This window comes from Centroberyx gerrardi, chromosome 8 (genome assembly GCF_048128805.1).
Source record: "Centroberyx gerrardi isolate f3 chromosome 8, fCenGer3.hap1.cur.20231027, whole genome shotgun sequence".
Classification (NCBI taxonomy): Eukaryota; Metazoa; Chordata; class Actinopteri; order Beryciformes; family Berycidae; genus Centroberyx; species Centroberyx gerrardi.
In genome coordinates this window covers 29,950,575-29,972,612 of record NC_136004.1, presented here as the reverse complement: position 1 = coordinate 29,972,612, position 22,038 = coordinate 29,950,575, and the positions used below count along the sequence as shown (strand labels likewise).

Here is a 22,038-nt window from a genome sequence, read left to right as displayed (position 1 = left end):
CTAAGATCCAAAGGGATCCAATAAGCAACTTGAAGAAGCCATTTGTTAAAGGTTTGTGGAAGTAATGTCAGGGTACATGAACCACTTATGAAGGGGTTCCTCAAGGAACGTTCTGGGGTTCCCCTGTGGTTTCCATCTGAATAGCCTCTAAATGTTCCTTCAACCTTTTACTTTTTAAAGTGAAAGAATTAGAACTGAACAGAGTTAAAGCTAATGTGTGTGTGTGTGTGTGTGTGTGTGTGTGTGTGTGTTTGGGGGGGCGGGGGGTCTCAGTGATGCTGGGCATCATATATATAGATGATATCTAACAGGGTCCAAGGGTGGATTTTTCCATTAAGTACTCCTAGAAGCCCTTGTACTTTTTAGAATATAGTTTAGCGTTTAACGGTTGGTGGCGTACCTTCAGCCTTGGCCCGGGTCTCCCTGGCGCCTAGCGGGTGTCGATCCACGCTGCCTTGGCTGTAACATCGGGTGAAGGGGACCGGGGACAGGCTGCTGCTGCCGCCGTCGCTCTGGATGTGCTGCTCCGGGATTGGAGAGAAATCCACTGAGGAGTGGGAGTGGGTGGAGTAGGTGGAGGAGAAGGGGTCTGCACCCGCCTTTTGCGATGGCGACCCCCCCGAGCCTCCGTTTCTCCTTTTGCTCCTGGCAATCTCTGCGAAGGAGGTGACCCGCGGTGGAGGGGGCGGGGCCGGGGCGGCGCCCTCGCTGAGACGGACGGGGCAGCTCAGCATGCGCTCCAGAGAGCCCAGCCGGGGGGGCGGGGACTTGTCCAGGTTGCGGTCGTAGCTGCGGGAACGAGGGCGACTCCCCGAGGTGGAGGAAGCCCCGCCTCCTGCAATGCTACGGCCAACCACAGGAGGGGAGATGTTGACGTAGACCTGGCCTTCAATCATGGCGGGGGCTGCTTCAGCGCCGCCTGCTGGCTGCTGTTTCTTTTTCTTCTCCCCCTCCTCCCCCTCCTCCCCCTCCTCCTCCTCCTCCTCTTCATCGTCATCTCGCTGAATGGACAGAAACAGAGGGAAGCCCAACAGTTAGAGAGAAAGAATGCAACAGTTACATATTAATCCAGGCAAGAAGTGCATGAATCATTTTAATTTGCTTATAAGCACCAAAATTGGTAAACATGGTATGCATTGCCATTTTGCGATCTATGTCAGTCATTTATATGGGAAAATGGAAATGCTCTAAGTTATCTTAAAATCGTGATTTGATTGCATTTCTTTACATAATATTGAATTTACCACAGGCACGATGATCTGAACAATTCATATTTCCCTAGGCACCATTGCATTCCTTGACCATCAAAAAATAGACGTAGACATATTTTTTCAATGCTGTAATGAGCTCCATTTTCTCTATCATGTTCATAAATACTTATCTGAAATACTAAAATTAAATTATTAGTTGAATATCATTAGCTCACAACCTATGATATAATCAGTAGGGCACTCCTTCAAAAATCTTCTCAAACAGCCAGGGGTCCCTGGGAGAAGATTTTATCAAATTGGGTCAGGGGACAAATTACCTATTTAAGGGTGACAAAAAAAACCTTTGGGACCTCCTGCATTAAATAATGAATGTACAGCAAACCAAGGGCCTTTGAGGCCTTTGCTCCAGATTTGTTTTGACACAGTAGCACTGATACCACTGTTGTCTGATATTAATATCCTATGGCTTTACATAATTGCTAAAATAATCCTCAGACATGGTGATATCAGATAACCCCAGACAGTGGCTGTGATCTAAATAGAGCTCGTCACGCACTAATAGCAGAAACACCTGCCTTTTCCTGGCGTCACAGCTATTTTAATTTTAGGGCTTAGGGCATTTTAGGGCTGATTTTACTCAACGTCAGCTGCTTGTTATTTATGCATTTTGTTGTTTCTGAACCATTTTCTTCCATTTCGAGTCTTTGTGTAATTTGGTTTCCGTTCCGCTGTGGCTCCGGTTTGCCATCTTGATTTTTTTTTCCTATATTTCTTTTGAGGCAAGATATATTTTTATAAATCCTCTTGGGGATTTCTTTGTGTTACTTGCACAGTTTGTATTTCTTACCTAAACTAAACACAAAACCTGAACCTAAGCCATTTGTGACATGCACACTAAAGGAGAGAATCCCCTGGGAAATATTCCTTTGAAAAATTCCCAGCTGCCTCAACAGGCCTAAAAATTGTAACTTAGCGTCAATAATTAAGATGATTAAAAGATTTACCATGTGTTAATATCATGTAATCATCTCCTGAATTCTATGAATGTTATTCTTCTAGTATTTTTAACATAGAGCAAATGCTGTAAATAATGAACAAATAATTAGAAACACTGCAATAATATATTTGGAATTGAGAAATCAAGGGTGTACCCATGTGGTTTTAAAGAAATATCTTATGTCACTTGACCACATGTGGACCTACATAGAGTGGTAGCCATTATGGAAGTCTCCCTTCATGCTTGTATCCTGCATCTATCTTGCATATCTATCCTTTTCCAAACAATTTCTCTTGGGGATGGAGCAAAAGTGCAGCAATAATTCACAAGCATGCAATAAAAGGTAGGACTTCTTCTGTATGGATAAATGTTAGAGAGATATTCTGGTTACGATAGAGTGCATCACATTAATGAATTTTTAATACTATTGAGCTGTGATTCTCCACTTACCCTAGATGACTCTCCATCCTCCTCCTCCTCCTCTTCCTCCACGCCCTCCTCAGGTCGTCGTCTGAACAGGTAGTATTCGCTGGGCTGGGTGGGGGTGGGGCTTCCCTTGCTGTGCTCATCGGAGCAGCTGGTGACGGAGGAGCCCGCGGGGCTCGGGGACGACTGGGACGAAAGGTCGCAGGTCACCAGCTTGTAGTAGTTCTGGGTGGCCACCACCAGCCGCGCCTGGCTCTGCAGGCAGGAAGTGAGGTCACCGGACGACCCTGAATGCGGGGGGTGGTAGGAGTTGCAGTTGGCGTCGAGGTCCAGCAACCCTTGATGTTCCGCAGAGCAGGAGCAGGTGGAGGAGGTGGACGGATGTGGTTCACGGATGATAGGGAAGGTGTTCCCAAGGCAGGAGGGCTGTTGCTGCGATTGAGGAGGTTCAGTAGGAGAGGTGTGAAGGTCCAGGTAGAAAGCTCCTCTGGTTGAATCTCGCTGGCCTCCTGGTGGATCAGAAACAGAGGAGGTGCAGGAGTGGTCGGTGGAGCTGTTGAGGTTGGCGGGCGCCGAGACCGGGGGCTTCTCCGGGACGCCGTTGTTCATCTTGTTGTAGATGGCGCTGAAGTTGACCAGCACGCCGTCCGAGCTGTTGCAAGAGGAGTCGCTGCCGTAGCCCTGCTGGCACTCTGAGAAAGGCTCCGAGAAGGCTTCAGGAAAGTGCTGGGGGAAGTTCTGGGAGAGTCCACAGCAGGAGCAGCGCTGGGCCGAGGAGCTCGAGGAGGAGGAACCCATCTTGCTGATCCGCCCGCACCGCATGGGGTGATCTTCATCTTCTTCATCATCATCACCCCAGTCTTGCTCTCCACAGTCCATGGACATGTTGGAACCGCTGCTGCCGTGGCGGCGCTGGCTGTCCAATCCTAAGATGTCTAGGTCCTCCAGGTGGTTGGAGAGATCCGAGGCCACACCCCTGAGGGACTCCCGACTGCCTCCTCCCACCGATCCCCAGGGCTTTCCCAGACTGCTGTGCAAAAGGAAGGGCTCAGGAGCGAAGCCCAGATCATGCAAGTGGAAAGGAGCTACCCCGTCATCGACGGCGGAGTTAGTGTCACCATGGAGATGAAAAGAGGAATCCTCCAGGTAACCGCTGAGGTTGTCACCGTCCTCCTCCTCCTCTTCCTCTTCCTCGTCATCTTCAGTATTGAGCAGGAATGGATTGTGACGCAACGGATTTCTGTTCCTGGGCTTGACCCTGGGCAACGTATGAGCCGTCATCAGCTGGTCCTCCGAATTGCTAGAGGTAAACGATGAGTCATCGCTCGCTGTGCTGCCTCCTCTCCCGCCGCCCTTCCCTTCTCTTCCTCCGGTGCGGGAGGACCAGGAGCCGCTGGAGGTCTGGATCAGGCTGCTGTAGAGCAGCGCCTCCCTCTGGAGGACGTCTCTCTCGGGAAGGGAGGTGGTGCGACTCAAGCCCAGGTTCTCTGGCAGGCTGAATGGGTTGCTCCTCTTCAGCGAGCTCCCGCAGCCACCCTGCCGGCCCCCCGACACCTGGCAGTGCACCAGGGGGATGTGGTGCACGATCAGGGTCTCACCGGACAGCTTGGGAGGACTGTCCATGGTCCAGGAGAGGGGGGACTGGATTTATAGAAGCAGAAGAAGACAGAGAGCTGCTTGGGTGAGGGTGAGGTTAGAGGTAGATAGGTTGTCTTCACACACTACTTGCTAGGCCCAGCTCTGCAGGGCTGCCTGGGATTTGGAAGGAGAGGTCGAGGAAATCGACACCGTGGTCAGAGTGGTACATCTGGAAGAGAGAGAGAGAGAGAGAGAGAGAGAGAGAGAGAGAGAGAGAGAGGAGAGAGAGAGAAAAGGTGTTACAAAAGCAGGCAAATACAGACTCCAAAGCACACACATCCACATTCCTCATCCACGGCCATCTTGTGGCCGTCTTGTAAATAAATTGATAGAAACTAATTCTGTCACCAGCACAAATTCCATGTCTCAGTTTCAGTTCAAACAAATCAACAACACTGCTTTGCATTTTGTTGCTTTTACACCATTCTCCTCCTTGTTGAGTTTTTGATAGCATTTGTGTCCCTCTGTGCGATCCGACTGTTCTTCTTTGTCTTTTGGAGTGTTTATATTTCCCATATTTCCTTTTTTCACAGTCTTACCATTTGTGCAACAAAACTAAACTCCCCTAAAATAAGATAAAAACATAACTAAAGTAGATACCAGTCCAAAACTATATCCGTCTACCTTCATCTGTACAAAGAGCAGGGTGAGTCAGCACCATGTGAAGTGGAAACAGTGAGATCCTCACACACACACCAAGCAGCTGACTGTTAAACAGCGCTATGATCTCATCCCCACACCCATGTTACGCCCCAAACGAGACACACACACACACACAGAGTAAGCCAGCCATTCCCCCATCACCATCTCCTGCTCATCACACCTCAAATGACAATGCACCAGTCACAATAACATCCAGTCCTAATGAGAGCATCCGCCTAATTAAATCCTACATTTATCCATCTCTCTCTATTATGATTCATGTTACATATTAGGCATTTAGCCAGTGCAAGGTTTATACTGATTAAATTTTGTTCCTGTATGTTAAAGGTGCTACATGTAGCAGTTTTAAACATCAATATATCATTGTCAAATTAATTGTAATACCATGGTATAATTACCGTAAACAAATGAGACTATGGTCGAGATGACTGGAAGCCTCTGTCTCACACCAGTGGTTCTGTTAGTGCTGGTGTTTCTCAACATTAGGACCAAAGGTTTACTTTTTCGCTTTACTGAAGAGGATAAACATGTTGGAAATGATTTTTCCATCAGCTTTTCACTCCTTCCACCATCTGTCTTTACGAGAATCTTGAAAGCTTTAACTTTTATAATTTATGTTACATTTTAGGGATTTAGCTGATGCATATAGGGGGTACAGTGTCCTGCTTCGAGGACACTTTGTCACTACACCTGGTTGTGGATGGACACACATTATAGCTATTGCCAAGGTATCAAACCTACAACCTTTTGGTTACGGGACAGTCTCTGTACCTCGTTGAGTGCCTTGGTTTCTCATATCCTCCTAAACTAATATACTGTATGTATCCTCTGCCAAAGAGCACCTTCTTGTTTGGTACAGCTGACAGTTTCTAGAAGCTCTCCAGTCCTGTCGTCCTCTGCTTCACAGTCTCTCTACCTACTTGGCGCCCCAGGTGTATATTAATCAAATTTTGCTCATGTAAGTTAATTCATCACTTTTAATCTCTTTATTCTTTCTCTGGTAAAGTATTATTAGACACAATAGGAACTGGGATTAGGAATCAAAGTTTCCTGTAAATCGTCTGGGCACAGGATCATGACAGGTGCCCCGGCCGGGCCAGACGAGGGCCAACTAGGATTTAGAGTAATCTCTCTCCCATACCTACTCAGTAAAACGTAATCCCAGATTGGTCGATTAATTATTATGAAAGCAATTTTTATTCTCGGATGGCAAGTGCAGTCGTGACTCAATAGAAAAGGTGGGAGGAGAAGACGATTTACAGATTAAAGAAGAAAGAACAGAAAATCGGATGTGGGAACGACAAAAGGGGAACTGGAGAGAGAGAGAACATGGTGAGAATAAGAGTTAAGTCAAACAGTAGGCTAATACAGATACATAGACAGAGAGATATACAGTACATCTACAGATAGAGAGACACATAGAGGAATATGTAGATGCAAATGCTGATGAGTCTTGCTATAATTGTTCACCTTTAAGAGCAGGCATGTTTGTGTGTGTGTGTGTGTGTGTGTGTGTGTGTGAGATACTTGTCAGCGTCATAATAGCCACTAAGCTGCTACCTCCATTTTATTACATTTGCTGCTTCGTATTTTATGTGCTAAATAAAGACAAGGGGGAGGCAGCAGCCTGCAGGACTAAGCTAAAGGTTAGCCTGGCAGGACAAGTCCACTCAGTAGAAGGGTAATAACTGAAATGTCTTTCTTGACAAATGACCTTTAAAAGGAGGACTTGGATGGTATTTACTGTCAGTCAGGCCCTAACTACACCTACACTGCAGTGGATCTCAACCTTTTTAGCTTACAGCTCCCAAAAAGAGAGTGATGGCTACCCACAATGCCCCTCTCGCAGGCATAAATGAAGCAGAATGGTGAACTTTGATGCCAAATATTGATTTTTACTTTTGGTATTTGACCTGATAAGTGATTGAAAGAAACCTTGTGGCTGCAGTCACTATTTCACAAGAAAATTATTGCATTGATCAAGATAAAAAGCATGCAGGGATGGGACAATATGCTTATCTCGCAATACGATTCGATACGCGATATGAGGTTCACAATTCGATACAACCACAATACGATGTAATAAATAAAAGTTCAATGACAACAAAGTCTGACTGTCCAAAATTATGTTTATTTCTGAGCCACAGATCTTTCTAGCGATGGGATTGGCTCGCTAGAATGTAAACAACAATTTAAAAATGCCATTACATTTACATTACAACTAATATTGCGATTCATTATTCTGTCCCTCGATACGTACTGTCACATTTTCGTATTGCGATATATTGAATTTCGATATCATCATCATCCCATCCCTAAAATATACTTCAGATTCTATCCCTACACCGCGGATGGAACTGACAGCAAGCATATTATGTGTAAGGATAGAGCAACTTTGGGCAAAGACAACTGAGTCTTCATAATTTGAAACAAAAACTAAAATAAAATTGTGGACACATGATCATAGATTTACTGTCGAGCCTTCTGGAGGTGTGTTGGGTCTAATTCAATGAAAGTTTCCATTCAGGGAGAAATAGATTGAACTTGAACTTGAACCATCCACTCTCACGCACACCACCTTTCCTCCAACATCCAAGCCATGTTTCTAAATAGGTGCTCACCTCAAATAGCCCAATCAGCAGTTACATCAGATCCTGTGCGTTGGTAAACGTTTCATTAATTTGGTATGGGGTTAACAGCTAACAGTACAGTAGAACCTATTCCCACTAGTTCCTGTGACTCTGCCAACCTGAGGTCACGGAGCAAGTTGGAGGATCATCCCCTTACGCAATACCAAAGAGGGCACATAAGGAGGTTTTAGGAGTTAGGAGCCACTAGGCAGTAGTAGTGATGTTTGTCGTTCAGACGTGCGTGGCAGGGTGTAGGTCTATTTCATTCAATTCCATTTCTATTAAAGTATTTATTGTCCCATAACACATAACGATTCAGCTTATCATATAAAGACAAATAGCTGAAACCATAGAGGGAGTCAGTGGCGTGATAATAATCACCCATGAATGCAAAATATAAAGTTCTTATAGGCACAAGAAGTTAACTTTTACCCATCTGACTGATTTTTTCAGGCTAGCTTATTTCTTTCTAAAAGATATCATGTAAATTGACTGCTAATATAATTTCTCAGTCAAAAAGACAGATCAAGACAGTCAATTTGATGTATCACTGTAGTCAAAGTTACATTCATGGTGTCTGTTGGAAAGTGACAGTAACAAGATTAGCTTAGCGGTACAGAAGAAGGGTGAAGGAAACCTTAACGCCGGACACGGCAGGCTAAAATGGGTTTAAGAGATTAGCAGTAGGATCAGGCTAGGTTAATGTTTTTCTTTCAGACAGGGCAGTTGGTGTTAGCCTAACATTAGCATAGCCTACTAGCATAATTGTCTGAGCCTGTGGTTCCTGCTCCCTCCTCCTCCAGGTTTTCTGTCATCTTTTATAATCTGCTTGTAGAGAGAATGTAGTGTTAGCGAAAGAGTACTAGGAATTATGTTCATTGACGCACCCATATGGGAAATGACTCCATTAAAGCAAGGGTTGTCCTAATTGGTTTTAATCATAGTGAATGTGAGGTGAGTGTGTGTGTGTGTGTGTGAGTGTGTGTTTTCCATAGAGGATGAAATTGTCTGCCCTCAATTTTCTGGTGGAGTGCTTTCTAAGCAGGACCTTCTCTGCTGCGGACAAAACAGCTATGTGGGAAACAGCAGATCAGACCACACACACACACACACACACACACACACACACACACACACACACACACACTTATCTCTTCGGCTCTCCTAAGAGACAGAAATAAGCTGTATGCTTTCTCTGTCAGCACAGAGCAACAGTCCCATCTCATCTTCCCCTGGTTTTGTGACGAGCCAGCTCAGAACAGCCAGCAGCTCAAAAAGACTTTCGGGGTCAGGATGCACCACCAATTAGAGCAAGGAGGGATTTTCCCCCATAACAAAACAGTGTACCATGTCGTCCATCATCTGCAGCCTGAACGCTTTGCTGCTGTTGGCATACAAACCGAGGTAGAAGTTCCCCTCCTTCATACATCTATTCGTCTATAGAGTATTAATATGTTTCCTTGAATTCTACACAGCAGAACCAAATTAGTAGATATTGTAGCACAAAACTCTTGCGTCTCTAAACCGACTTTCTTGTGCTCACTGACGATGGGAAACTCGATTTCTTCCCAAACAATTCCTCTTGGGGATGGAGCCAAAGTTTAGCAGTAGTTCAGCAAGCATTCAGTAACAAGTGGGACTTCTGCAATGGCTACATCTGTATATGAAACTGTATATGAATATGAGCAAGAAATCCTCAGTTAATCTAAATTCAGTGGAGGAAGGCAGAGGACAGCCTGCCTTTCCTTCTGTATATGATGCAATTTATTATAGCGGGTGCAATTCAGTTTAAAGGACATAGAACAAAGCAGCAGTGTGTTGTGAATGATAACTTACTTTACTGAGCTTTAAGTTTTAACTCTTCCAACATGGTGGTGTCTCGTTGGCAGTGGTAACTACTTTCCACATGTGCTGTGACTCAATTGGTCTCAATTGTGGAGAGTAAAATTGTAATATATAGGGATGGGACAATATATCAAAATTCAATATATCGCAATACAAAAGTGTGACAATATGTTTTGTGGGGCAGAAAAATGAATCGCGATATTACCTCTGTTTTATTCTGTTGTATCACAAATGAGACACAATTTCACAAGCTCTATATCCAAATTATACTATTTGCACTTTGTAATGACATTTTTAAATAGTTGTTTACATTCTAGCAAGCCTAGAATGGCATTGCAAGAAAGGTTTGTGTCTCATAATTCTACAAAGTCAGACTTTGCTGTCATTAAACTTTTATTTATTACATTGTATCGTGGTTGTATTGAATCCTGAACCCCATATCGTGTATCGAATCGTATTGTTAGATAAGCATAATAATCATCCCATCCCTAGTAATGTACAGTTATGCAGCACTAATTGCACAGCCTTCGCTAGAAGTTTTAAAATGTAGATAGTACTGTATTCTTTTGCAAACTGCTCTGCTAACAATCAGTCAATAAACAGTCAAGTAATAACAAACCTGAGCAAAATGAAGACCTCAAAAAATGTGTCTGCTACAGGAAATGTTCTGTCCTGCCAAATGATGCAACGTTCTCGTCCATTACAGCCACTGCAGAGCGTTGTGTAATCGCTGGACTCAGTGCAGTCCCTTGGAAGAGTGGCACAGTGGGTAGATGTATTCAGGCTGCTACACTATTCAACTATTCAAGCACACACACACACACACACACACGCAAACTTGTGAATGGGGCTATTGAATAAGCTCTGCCACTGTGCTCCCTGCTTTGACCAGCACAGCCAGGGAACCATCCATCTCTCTACAACACAATCCAGTAATGGGAATTTTTTTATACAAAACATGGACAACACAGTCACAGGGATTTTTGCATCTGAATGTAAGATAAGAAAAACAGCGTGTACTTACGTCACTACATGAGTATTTTCCTTGCACCAATGCCACCAAATTCCTCTACATGTATTGTACTTGGCAAATAAAAGTAATTCTGATTCTAGTGAAAGGAAAGAAACTGAACTAAGAATTGTGAGACTCCTGGCTCGGCAGCTATGACACCAATACAAACAAAAGCATAACACACATGTAGGTTAAGCTGCTCACGCACAGAAATGGTCTTTTAACAAAACAGGTCCTCCAGGTCCCTTTTTTTATTCGACACCTCAAAAACACAAATACATCCTCGACTTCTGTGATTTTGCCGATAAGCAGATTACAGCGGATCAAATAACCGGTTAATGAGGACAAAGAGGCCCGGCCTGACCAATAGAATTTCAGTTCCCACGCAACATCAGCTCCCACAGTTACAAGGCCAGCCAATCGGTGAAGAAAGGTGCTGCGAGTGGGACATGTGCAGTGACAAAAACAACAACAAAAAGAACGCGCACTGAAGAGAGAAATAATGAAGCCATCAAAAACATAATGATGTAGCTATGGCAACCACCGTGGGAACGGGATAGGAACAGCTGGAAGGAGGATTTTTAAGGTCAAATAATCCCACAAAACCTGTGATGGTCAGGCGAAAACACACACACACACACACACACACACACACACACAGACTGCAACAAGGCATTACTACACACAGCCCGTTCCTTTATTGTAATGAACAGCAGACATTGTCCCGTATGTTTACCAAATGTTGCATTGTGTCCCACGCACTAAACTGAATAAAATAAACCAGAAACAATATATTGTAAACACACTGGCAAATAACCACCAGTCACCTGCCAACTGCTGGTAAATTCTGGCTATGGCTAATAGGTTTGTGTTATTCTTTTCTTGTACAGTAGACTTATACTCACAGATACAGGATGACACAAATACACACAGAGAAGAGGAACAAAATGGGGAAAAAACAGGAAGGAACCGAATGTCCAGGGTTATAAATTCCCATACAAACTATGTATCCAGGGGGGGAAATTACCAATAAACCAGCCACTTTGACAGGTAACCAACCATCATTTAAAAAAATAAGCATCTAAAAAAACAAACTGGCGGGTAAAATAGTGAAAATGACTCGATTTTTTGAGGATGTCCTGATTGCAAAATATCAAAAATGCATAGGTGGCAATCAGCCACAAACATGCATAAAGGTATACACACACACACGGACACACGTGCACACACACACACACACATCCAAGTTCAAGCTTCCTTCCTTTCTTGGTGAGTGAGAGAGAGAGAGAGAGAGAGAGAGAGAGAGAGGCCACTAGGGTTTTCTATGCCAAAATAAAAACTAGGGATTCATCGGGTTCTTGTAACACCCAAAGGGCCAATAACCTTGTGGTTCCTCACTCCAAAATTGGTAAGCATTGGTAAAGGTCTGAGCGTTGAAGCAAATAAACATGGGCATGAATTGTCTGTCTGAGATAAAAGACAAAAATGTGCGGGTAGGGTGGGAAATTGCCCTAGTTTTGAGATTCATACACACACACACACACACACACTGAGGAAAGGGAAAGCTGAGCAGTAACAAAGGACATCCTCCCCTCTCCCTCCCTCTTACATCATCAGGGCCGTGCTTCCAGGAATATGGCGGAGGCTGGGAGGGGGGCGTCCCAGTGAAGGCGCACCCTCTCCAGGCACAGAAAGACGACACAGCCTGAGGAGATGACAATTATCATGATGGATGCAGTCTATACTCGCAGTGGGACTCATGTTTATTGAATGCGATCTGATGAGTAACAGTACAACCTGAGCTGAAGACGACCGTTTTTTGTCTCTGAGCCACAACAGCTGGCAAATTCCAAAATTTTAAAGGGTGACAGTAGTTTCAGTCCCTCTCCTGATCCCCTTAAAGGAGTAATAAGTAAGATTTTTGCAGCTCCATAGCAAAAATTCACCATTATTTATCTGCAGGGATTGATAGGGTTTTTGATCAGTACCAATGATGATTCTCAGTAACTGGAAACAAACAGCGCTGTCACTGCTAACCCATTTTTTTCATTTGTCCTCTGTTCAGCCAGTCTCCGTTTGTCTCTGTCTCTCTCTCCTGTCAAGCACCAGTGGCAGCGTCTATTGCTGTCTGGTTGTTGAGTTAGAGGCTCTGTGCTTTGTGTGTGTGTGTGTGTGTGGCTGAAAGTGTCTGAAAGAGCTTTTGTTTGTTGCACACATATTCACAGCGGTGTCAAATAGAGCTAGACAAAGAGAAAGACTGGAAGATCTAGAGTGTTGAAACTGAACTTAAAACCCACCTTGAAGGTTTCTTGTAATTTTTAAGTTGCTGTCTCACATCACTGCTTACTGCTCAGCAAAATATAAAGCATATTTGTATTACTAATACAGGAAGATACAGTATGCCCAAAATACACACAGATAAGTGGAAGAAAGACAGGATACAACCAGGAAATAACCCGGTGTTGAGATACACGCTTGTGAATTCCAATGAAAGCCATGTATTCAGGATGGAAAATTACCACCAACCACCAGCCAAATGCTGGGAAATTGCAGGTAACATTGTCTACCACACACTTAAGGTTAATAAAAAGACAATTTGGAATTTCTGTTCTATTGTAAAACTCAAGTTGGCTGGTAAAATAGTGAAATTGGCTAGTGCATTTTGGGGATTTACCAGCTACTGTGACCAGCAGACAAAAAAAGTTAATGTCCTGACCAACATGTATTGGTGGTCAGTAAACCAACTATTTCTCTTTGTTAGCCTGTCATGATGCTATCCATGTCGTCATATTTCGTTATGTCGGCTATAAAACAACAAGAATTAGCATCTGTGTGACGCTAACGCAAATAAAAAGAGACTAGTAGCATCACAAGTGTGTTAGCTGTAGTCGGCAAATGCCCGCACGAGCCATGTGGAACCACAGGCCCAATAAGGAAGCTATAAATCTGAAGTCACACAGTAGAAAAGAGTGGCTAATAGGTGTATTCAGAACAAATGTCTTTCCCTGTGTGTCTCTAGGGGATTAAAGGTCCTTCCACCTCCATTTCCTGTCCACTCTGAGACAATGGACATGGTGATGATGTAACAGAAAGACTCTTTACACCAGTCATTTGATCTCCTTCAAGTTCCATTGTGTTATTTAATGTATCATACATGTTTCTGTGTGCTATTTCTTTCTTTATTGTGATTATGTATAGTGTTTTGTGCCATGCTGGAAGCCTGTTTTCTCAGTTGGGAGAATAAAGTGTTGAAGTTGAAGTTGAAAAACAAGCCAGGCAACACATTGCCTAGTATGCTACTGAGTATCGACATCCAGGTTCTTCTGGGTCCAGCGAAATGTGAGACTTTATCGATCCCTGTAGGGAAATACTCTTTTCCTTTACCGCCCCTCCACAGGGAGGTCAAAGGTCAGGGTCAGTGACAGAGCAGCAGCCCTGGAGCTGGTAGGGGTTCAGCGTCTTGCTCAAAGACACTTCAGCAGGGAGGATGCTTTCCTGCTTGAACTTGGGGCTTGAACTAAGGTCGCTTGTTTAAAGGACGGTTTCTTTAAAGGTGCTATGTGAAGCATTTCCTGAATAAATCATTACCACATTAATGTTGAGACATTAGTATAATTACCATAAACAAGCGGGACTGTTGACTGGCAGCCTCTACACTGTATTTTACATTGTGAGGGTCGGATTTGGCGGGAAAACTGCTGGATTTACGGCACAAAACAGGAAGAGGGCGCTGTTCTTCCAGAGCAAACAGAGTTTCTTGCAATGCCAAACGGTGGAAGGAGTGAAAGACTGATGGAAAAACCACTTGCAACATGTTGATCCTCTTCAGAAAGCCTAAGAGAAATCCTTTGTGGCAGGAAGCGACGGGGTTTATGGGAAATGTGTCTTTATTTTGAGAAACTCTAGCGCTAACAATACCACTGGTGTGAGATCATCATCATGGCGACCAATCATCTTGATCATGGTCTCATTTGTTTACGGTAATTATACAAAGGTACTTTACTTGTTGGAAATGAAAATAATAAAAAAAGAATATTAAAAGGAAAAAAAGTCAGTCAGATTACTTTCAAGTGTGTGGTGAACTTATCATTTAATAATATATCAGAATCAGAATCAGAATCAGAAACACTTTATTGATCCCCGAGGGGAAATTGGGTTTCGTTGCAGTTGCTCACAGAAATATATACAGGCATAGAGAAATTATAAGAAAAATAGAAATAAGAAAATAAATATAAAAATATGTGCACTATACTACAATAAAATAAAAATAAGGAAAGTACCGTATGTGCATTATAAAAATATGTGCAAATAAAAATATGTAAAGTATGTGCATTATATATATACTGTATGTATATCCACTAGGTCTCCCTGCCACACTGACACACTAGCGATGCAACACAAGCACATAAACACACACACGTCAGTCCCTGAAACTACCTGTGTGTTCTGAGCGAGGTAAAGACAGACACACGACCTTGATCCCTGCTTCCCCCGGGGCTCAGCGGTTCCTCCTCTCCTCTCCTCTCCTCTCCTCTCCTCTCCTCTCCTCTCCTCTCCTCTCCTCTCCTCTCCTCTGCTGCCTCTCCACCTGAACCTAAAGAGCTTACTGACGCTTGCGTAACAGTCGACAAGCCCGCCGCCTTCGCTGTCAGGCATTAGCATTAGCTGCCGTACCCGAGGAGGAAAGTGACATGCAGAAGTAGATTGCTTAAAATGCAAATGAGGAAATTTGGATTGCTTAATTTTCACATGAAATGTTGTAGTGACTTCTGCCTGCATGAGACCTTTGTATTCTGCAGTATTGAGCGACTTTTTAACTGCACTGTATCAAACTTTTGACTCCCCGTCTGGTCTCATCAATTGATATTCACTCATATGGTATAGAAATGTGTTTTAAATGTGTTTTTTTTGTAAACCTTGCTGCAAACCAAATGTCCCTCCAGGGATTATAAATTATGAATTTGAATTTAAATGCATGGTCTATTTTCACTTGCGCCATTTTCATTCCCCAAAAAAATTCAACTTAAAGCAATAAAAATATGATGACTTTCATCCCAAATTGAGATCTTTGTCATTTGATTAAACTCTTACAAAGTCACTGATGGCACAAAATTAAATATACAGTATATAACAAATATTAAGTGTTTGGGATATGAACTCTGAATACTTTTAGTCACAGTAAAACTTGACATTTGATCTGTTATGTATCTGGGCTACATGGTGACAGTGCCACACTGTAAACCCGGCTTTATGCAGCTGTCAGCCATGATAACTTTGCCTCAGCAGTACTGGCTTTGCTTCACTTGGACATGAGTTGACTCAAGTGGATAATGCTAATGCGTGCCTGCAGTTTTTGAGGGAGTTTGTGGAATCAGCATTTGTGAGCATCTCAAGGCTTATACTTCACTCCCAAATTCACGTTCATGGTGTTTTCTGACGCTGAATTGTATGACAGTTAACTAAAAGGGACTCGGGTGACCGGGAGTGTTTTAACATCTGTGAGGGGAATCTACCGTTCTCCTACAAAAGGGTGGCTTTTGTCACAGATTAACCTGGTTGTTAATGTCCACTTACCCCCAATATTTACTAGAGAACCCCTGGCTCTGTTAGCAGGGGCAAAGTCAGTGTGGTTAACATAGAAGACAAACATCATGAAAATAATTATTACCTACGATTAGTGCAGCACCGACCTGCACCAGCGGTGGCATTCAAATACACGAGAGACACGTACGAATACAAAAACCCGTGAGGCCAATATCTCATTTCTCGAGCTTCTCTGTTTTCTGCAGTGTCTCTCTCTCTCTCTCTGCTGACTCTGTCCTTCTCGCTCTTCTCCTCTTTCTCTGGTCCGAGTCCAAGCAACTCTCGCTCTCTCTGCTACCCTCCTTACTTCCTTTCTTCGATCCCTCATGCCTTCCCCGCATCTCTCCCCTCCCTCTTCATCTTCACCAAGTCTCTATTCCCCTACTCTCTCTCTCTCTCACACTGCTTCTCTTTCATGCACTGTGCAGCATAATACTTCTTTCCTCTTCCCTTTCCTCCCTCTCTAATCATCTTCCTCCCTCCCTCCCTCCCTCCATCTTACTTCCCTGCGGTGGAGAGAGGGATATGCCTCTTCTCTCTCTCTTCCCATGCTGCTGCACAGATAAACGCCCAATCAAGACGGACTACAGATTGGTCGTACGCCATTTAACATCGGCCATTTGGTGGATGGCTTAAGCCAAAGCACCTTGCAATACCATGAGCGCTTAGATTTTTGGCATTTTTAGCATGGGTGGGAATCTGTTTTCTCTGTATGACTCGCTGCCTGAACGCACCATCCCCTTGCTCCTGTTGTCTCTGTACCATTTGCATCAGAAAATATTGCTTTAGTATGCAAGTTGTCAGTACTTCTGTGAAGCACGGCTAACTCCACATTTTAGGGCTGTCAATTGCACCTACAAATTAAATTTGACTATAAATTGACTTAAACGAGCCAAATTTGACTGAAATGTGAATCTATATTACTGATACAACTGGCATAATAATGAGAGCAGGGCTATGCAGAGTTGTCTTGCCTTTTACTGAGGGGAATCCAAATATCTTCCAAACATCACTTCTTAAATTAGGAGTAGTAATCTCCTTTTTCTGCCATGATGCCACTAGCAAACGTGTGTGCATCAACAACAAACAGGCTAGCAGAAGAGCATCGTAAAAGCAACAGAGAAGGAGAGTCTGTGGAGCCGAGGTATGAGGAGTCAGGGACGCGCTCAGTTCAACTAAAAAGAAGAAACGTTGGGACTAGAATTCATTATAATTTTTTGACATTCGACTGAAATTGGAAGATTGAAATTCGTTCTGACAGCCTCAGTGCTTTTGCTGTACTTGCTGGAGAAAGTGATTGTCTCTCTCTCCCTCTCTCTCTCCATCTTTCAACCCTGATTCCCCACCTGAGCTTCCAGTCATCATGTAATTTAGCAGTTTGTGGTTCACATCCACACAGCAGCCCAGAGGAAATGTCCAGTGTGTATTGATGGTGTCCCAGCAGCCTCAGTGCTCTTTCTGTCAGACAAATGAGTACAACATACACAGCAGGCCGGGCCAACATTCATCTGCTTGAGCAATGAACACATACAGTCACACACACACACACACACACACACACACACACAGCTCGCCCAAACTGTCATCTGGGTGCCTTTAAATCAGTGAAGCATTGCAGGCCAAGGGCCATGAAAGGAACAGAACTACCACAACAAGCTAAAAAAAGTTATGTGTGTGTGTGCGTGCATGTGTGTGTGTGTGTGTGTGTGTGTGTGTGTGTATGTTCAAAGCACGGCAATTTCACATCCACCCTGCACAACATTATTTTTCTCTCAGGAACACCAATCATTGCCATGTCCTTTCTCTTTCTCCCACAAACTCTCTATCACCGATGCACAGGCACACACACACACACACACACACACACACACTGTAAAAAGTAAAAGGGCTTCAAGGAATCCTTAGGGTTTCCTGGAGGAACCCCTTGAACCTTCAGGAGCTGGTTCATGTCGAGGCCGAAGCCCCGAGGCTGCAGACGCTACATGAGGCTCAACCAGCTGTGGAGACATATTGTTGCTGAACATCAACTCATTTCAATGGCTTCTTTGACTGGGAGAGTCTAGATAAGGTGCAGGTGTTTTCCAGCACTGTTTGACTCGCAGATCCACAACATGTAGGGCTGCAACTAACGATTATTTTCATTGTCGATTAATCTGTCGATTATTTTCTCGATTAATCGATTAGTTGTTTGGTCTATAAAATGTCAGAAAATGGTGAAAAATGTCGATCAGTGTTTCCCAAAGCCCAAGATGATGTTCTCAAATGTCTTGTTTTGTCCACAACCCAAAGATATTCAGTTTACTGTCATAGAGGAGTAAAGAAACCAGAAAATATTCACATTTAAGAAGCTGGAATCAGAGAATTTTGACTTATTTTTCTTAAAAAATTACTCAAACCGATTAATCGATTATCAAAATAGTTGGCGATTAATTTAATAGTTGACAACTAATCGATTAATCGATTAATCGTTGCAGCTCTAACAACAAGTCTTTTGAAAGTTGCGGAAACTGTAACTCAAAACACAGGTCTGTTTTACTTTGGTGTTTACGATGAACTAACATAGAAAAACCCTCAGAATACCTGTAAGACTTGTTTAGTCATGTCAGTCCTTATATGAAAAGCTCAGTCAATCAATTTCAGAGTGAAAAAAATGTCTTCTGTCCAATCAGTCAAAATGCGAAATGCAAAATGAATTTTTTTAACATTTATTTATGCAGAGAACTCTTCATCACCTGGATGCTGCCCCGTATAACAGCAGGAGCAGCTGGTTGTGTGCCTTGCTCAAGGGCAACTCAATGGTAGTTGCTGAGGCAGAGGAGTGCGTTGAACCAGCAACCTTCTGGTCACAGATCTGCCTCTCCCCCGTTTCAGTTCTGGGCCGGTGTATCTAACCCACGAAGGATTTCAAGGGGAAACCGTGGACAAAATTATCACCCACTTAAGACTAAAATAGATCGGCCATTACTGCCTCCCTGCTGCTGAATTCATTTACAATTTCGCCTGCGGTTAAATCTGCCATTTGGTGGACACTTGTATCCAAAGTGACTTGGGTGCAGACATTTATAGCATGGGTGGCTCCACTGGGAATGGGAGTGTCACACATGAGCATGTTTTCATATCATCGCTGTCGGATAGAAACCTTGTATCTCCACAATATCCACTTCTCAAGAACGAAGAAAAACAGCCTTGTCTTGAGCTTGACCACCGTGCATTTTTCATTATATTCAATGGGGTTTTAAATGGGTTCCATAAGCTCAAGAGCTGTAGATCCTTCAGTTGAAATGAAAACATGAAAATCATCAAAACTGGATATACAAGGTTTTCACATGACAACAAGCAATATGTGGCTTGTGTGTCTTATATGTAACACGTTTTAAGTAATAGCAGCTTAATAATGGAGATTCATGACAGAAAGCTTGGGGAATTACTGGCTTTTTGGATGTCGACACGTTCTCAAAAAATAAATATATCGTTGAAATGTATGCTTTCAACAGCTGAAACTTTTAAAAACAGACATCCAAGGCATTTAGGTAACACTTTATTCCTGAGCAACTTACAGTGAGCGCAACAGCGTACTTAGATAACAGAGTCTATTCAGGGAAACTAGATAATAGACAATACTGATGGTTTGTGACCTGCACGGTATGCTTTACACATCTGAGATAGGCACACACACAATAGATTAAATCACTGCAGTCAGGCCGTAGACAACACACAATCATACATACCACACGCACACACACACATGCACACACACACAGAAAATATGCACATCCGGCCCCCGCAGGCCCTGCGTTACATAACACAAGAAGACATGTTCCAAGGGCGGGAAGAGCAGCTGAACACCCTGAGAAGACATGTGGCCTGACACACTGAATCAGCTGTGGTACATAGGAGACACACACACACACACACACACACACACACACAAGTGAGAACCTCGAGGCTTTTAAAATAGCAAAAAAACGATGATGATCAGCTCAGTCCTCACACGACTTTCCTCACGTTCACTGATGACGCCGACACACACATCATCGTTTAGACCGTACTGGAAACTCATTAGAGAACATGAAAATGTGACGAAGTGAAAGAGCTCCAAACTGTGTTAAGGTGCTAGTCGCGTAAATTAATCACAAAGTAAATTGTGAATACAGCTGCCAGTTGTCATGTAAAGTCATTGTAGGGCATTGTAACACGGAAGCTCTAGTCTGTAAGGTGAAATTTTGACTTAAAGGGAGAAAATAAGTGGTGAATTTTAATTTTTATGCAACTGCCAGTCTTGGATCAGACTGGTATTAGTAGAGAATTAAAGGCCAGGCTTAGATCTTCAGTTTATACAACTAGCCTCAGGTCTGAGGGCTGTTAACAGCCGGAGCAAGGCACTTAGTTTTAGTTTGGCGAGCTTCATCTGTTGGATTTAAGAGACGAAATTGAAAGCTAATCAAGAGCAACACGAATATATACTCTCTCTCTCCCTTTCTCTCTCTCTCTCAGCAGAAAATGATGTCAGCGAAACACCATCAATATCTCATTATACCAATACAGCAGGCCACACTAACAACAATGGGGCTTATCAGAGTTTATTAGCAGCAGTGGCTCTCACCCCGGTGATTATACAGTGATTTTGGGCGGGGTCATGCAACGATTTACAGAATATGAAAAAATATAATTTTGCCTGTCCACTGACAACATTCGTCTATAATCATCTAACATGCTTAATCGCAGGAGAGCTGCTGAAATGCCTGCTGAAACCAAATCATTTGGAGACCTATATCCTTGTAATTAAGTTGCTGGTTCAAATCCAAGTCTAACTTTTTACAATCAAAGGCAACGACACGACTTGGACTCTAGCTTTGAGTTAGACCGGTATCTGGGCTTGTGACCTTAAATGTAGCTCTAAGCCTGCTGATCTTTAATCTCTCGGCTGATCTCCCACTGACTTTAATCACTGAATTCAATGAATTTCTGTTTGTAGACTGGTTGTTGTGCAAAGCTTTATGAGTGTAGAAAATGCAAAACTGTAAAATCCCCCTCCATACATTGATCCTGCATCTTTCCTGGGTTAGTACTGCATGTTAATGTTATACTGTAGAATCAAGTGAGTGTATTGTAACATGAAACTCTACTGTCTCTGAACCAGTTACCAGATCAATCCTTACAACGTCTAAGAGCTGAAAAGAGAAGAAAACTGTACTTTCCAAAAAAAAAAAAAAAGCCAAAGTCAAAGTAAAAACACTTGAAAGCTTTGACTGAACCAACTGCTCAGCTGCCTGAACTTTATAGGCCTGGTGAATGGAAACTTGATAACTGATACTTCTACTTCTACTACTACAACTAGTACTAATGACAATAAAAGGATTAAATGATAAAATCCACCCACAGCAGAAGCTCTGAGCCAGCAGCGACCTTCTCGGGACAGTAACATTTGGATGATAATTACACCTCAGACGTATTTACGGAGCCAGAAATGTTGACACACTCCTTCAGCCTGTAAACAAATCTGACTCAGGTTCTTAAGACTGCAGAGCAAGCTGGAAGAAATGTAGTTTACATAACAGGAGGATAACCGTGCTTTCATCTACAGCCTCTCCTCTCCTCCTGGAAAAATCCATCTAATGTCTCCAGTAGTATGTAGTATGCCATTATTTCATGCTTCAGTGTGTATTATATATGGCCAAATAGGATACAAGCCAAATAACCCTAATGAGAATGAATTACCGTAGTACTCCTATAGTAAATTTCAGAAAGATACTGTACAAATATCCAGAAAAACAAGTCCCTGTTTAGAATATTATACCATGGGAGATAAACAACCATAAAGTACGACATGTCACTATAAACTCACTACTGAGTACCACAGACACACTGTAAATCCCTATAGAAATATTCTAGGAAATTGTCATAATAGATAAACAAATACCACACAGTACAAAAAGGTCACTCTGAATCCCTATAGGGATAGGCTATTATAGGAATATTATAGTGATTTTTCAGATTGTGTCATGTTTTTGTAGTTGCTGCTCGGAAACAATT

The 22,038-nt window shown here is 43.0% G+C and overlaps 1 protein-coding gene across 1 annotated transcript in view; it reads right to left on the bottom strand.

The window, feature by feature from the left end:
- Positions 1 to 22,038, bottom strand: part of rusc2 (RUN and SH3 domain containing 2) — a 41,442-nt gene that overhangs the window by 18,027 nt on the left and 1,377 nt on the right. Inside the window, exons 2-3 of the mRNA XM_078285326.1 lie at positions 2,659 to 4,441; positions 401 to 1,001 (exon numbers count right to left, since the gene is read on the bottom strand). Of these exons, the coding sequence (XP_078141452.1) occupies positions 401 to 1,001; positions 2,659 to 4,257 (2,200 nt within the window). The 5' untranslated portion in view covers positions 4,258 to 4,441. The remainder of the gene's footprint in view (positions 1 to 400; positions 1,002 to 2,658; positions 4,442 to 22,038) is intronic.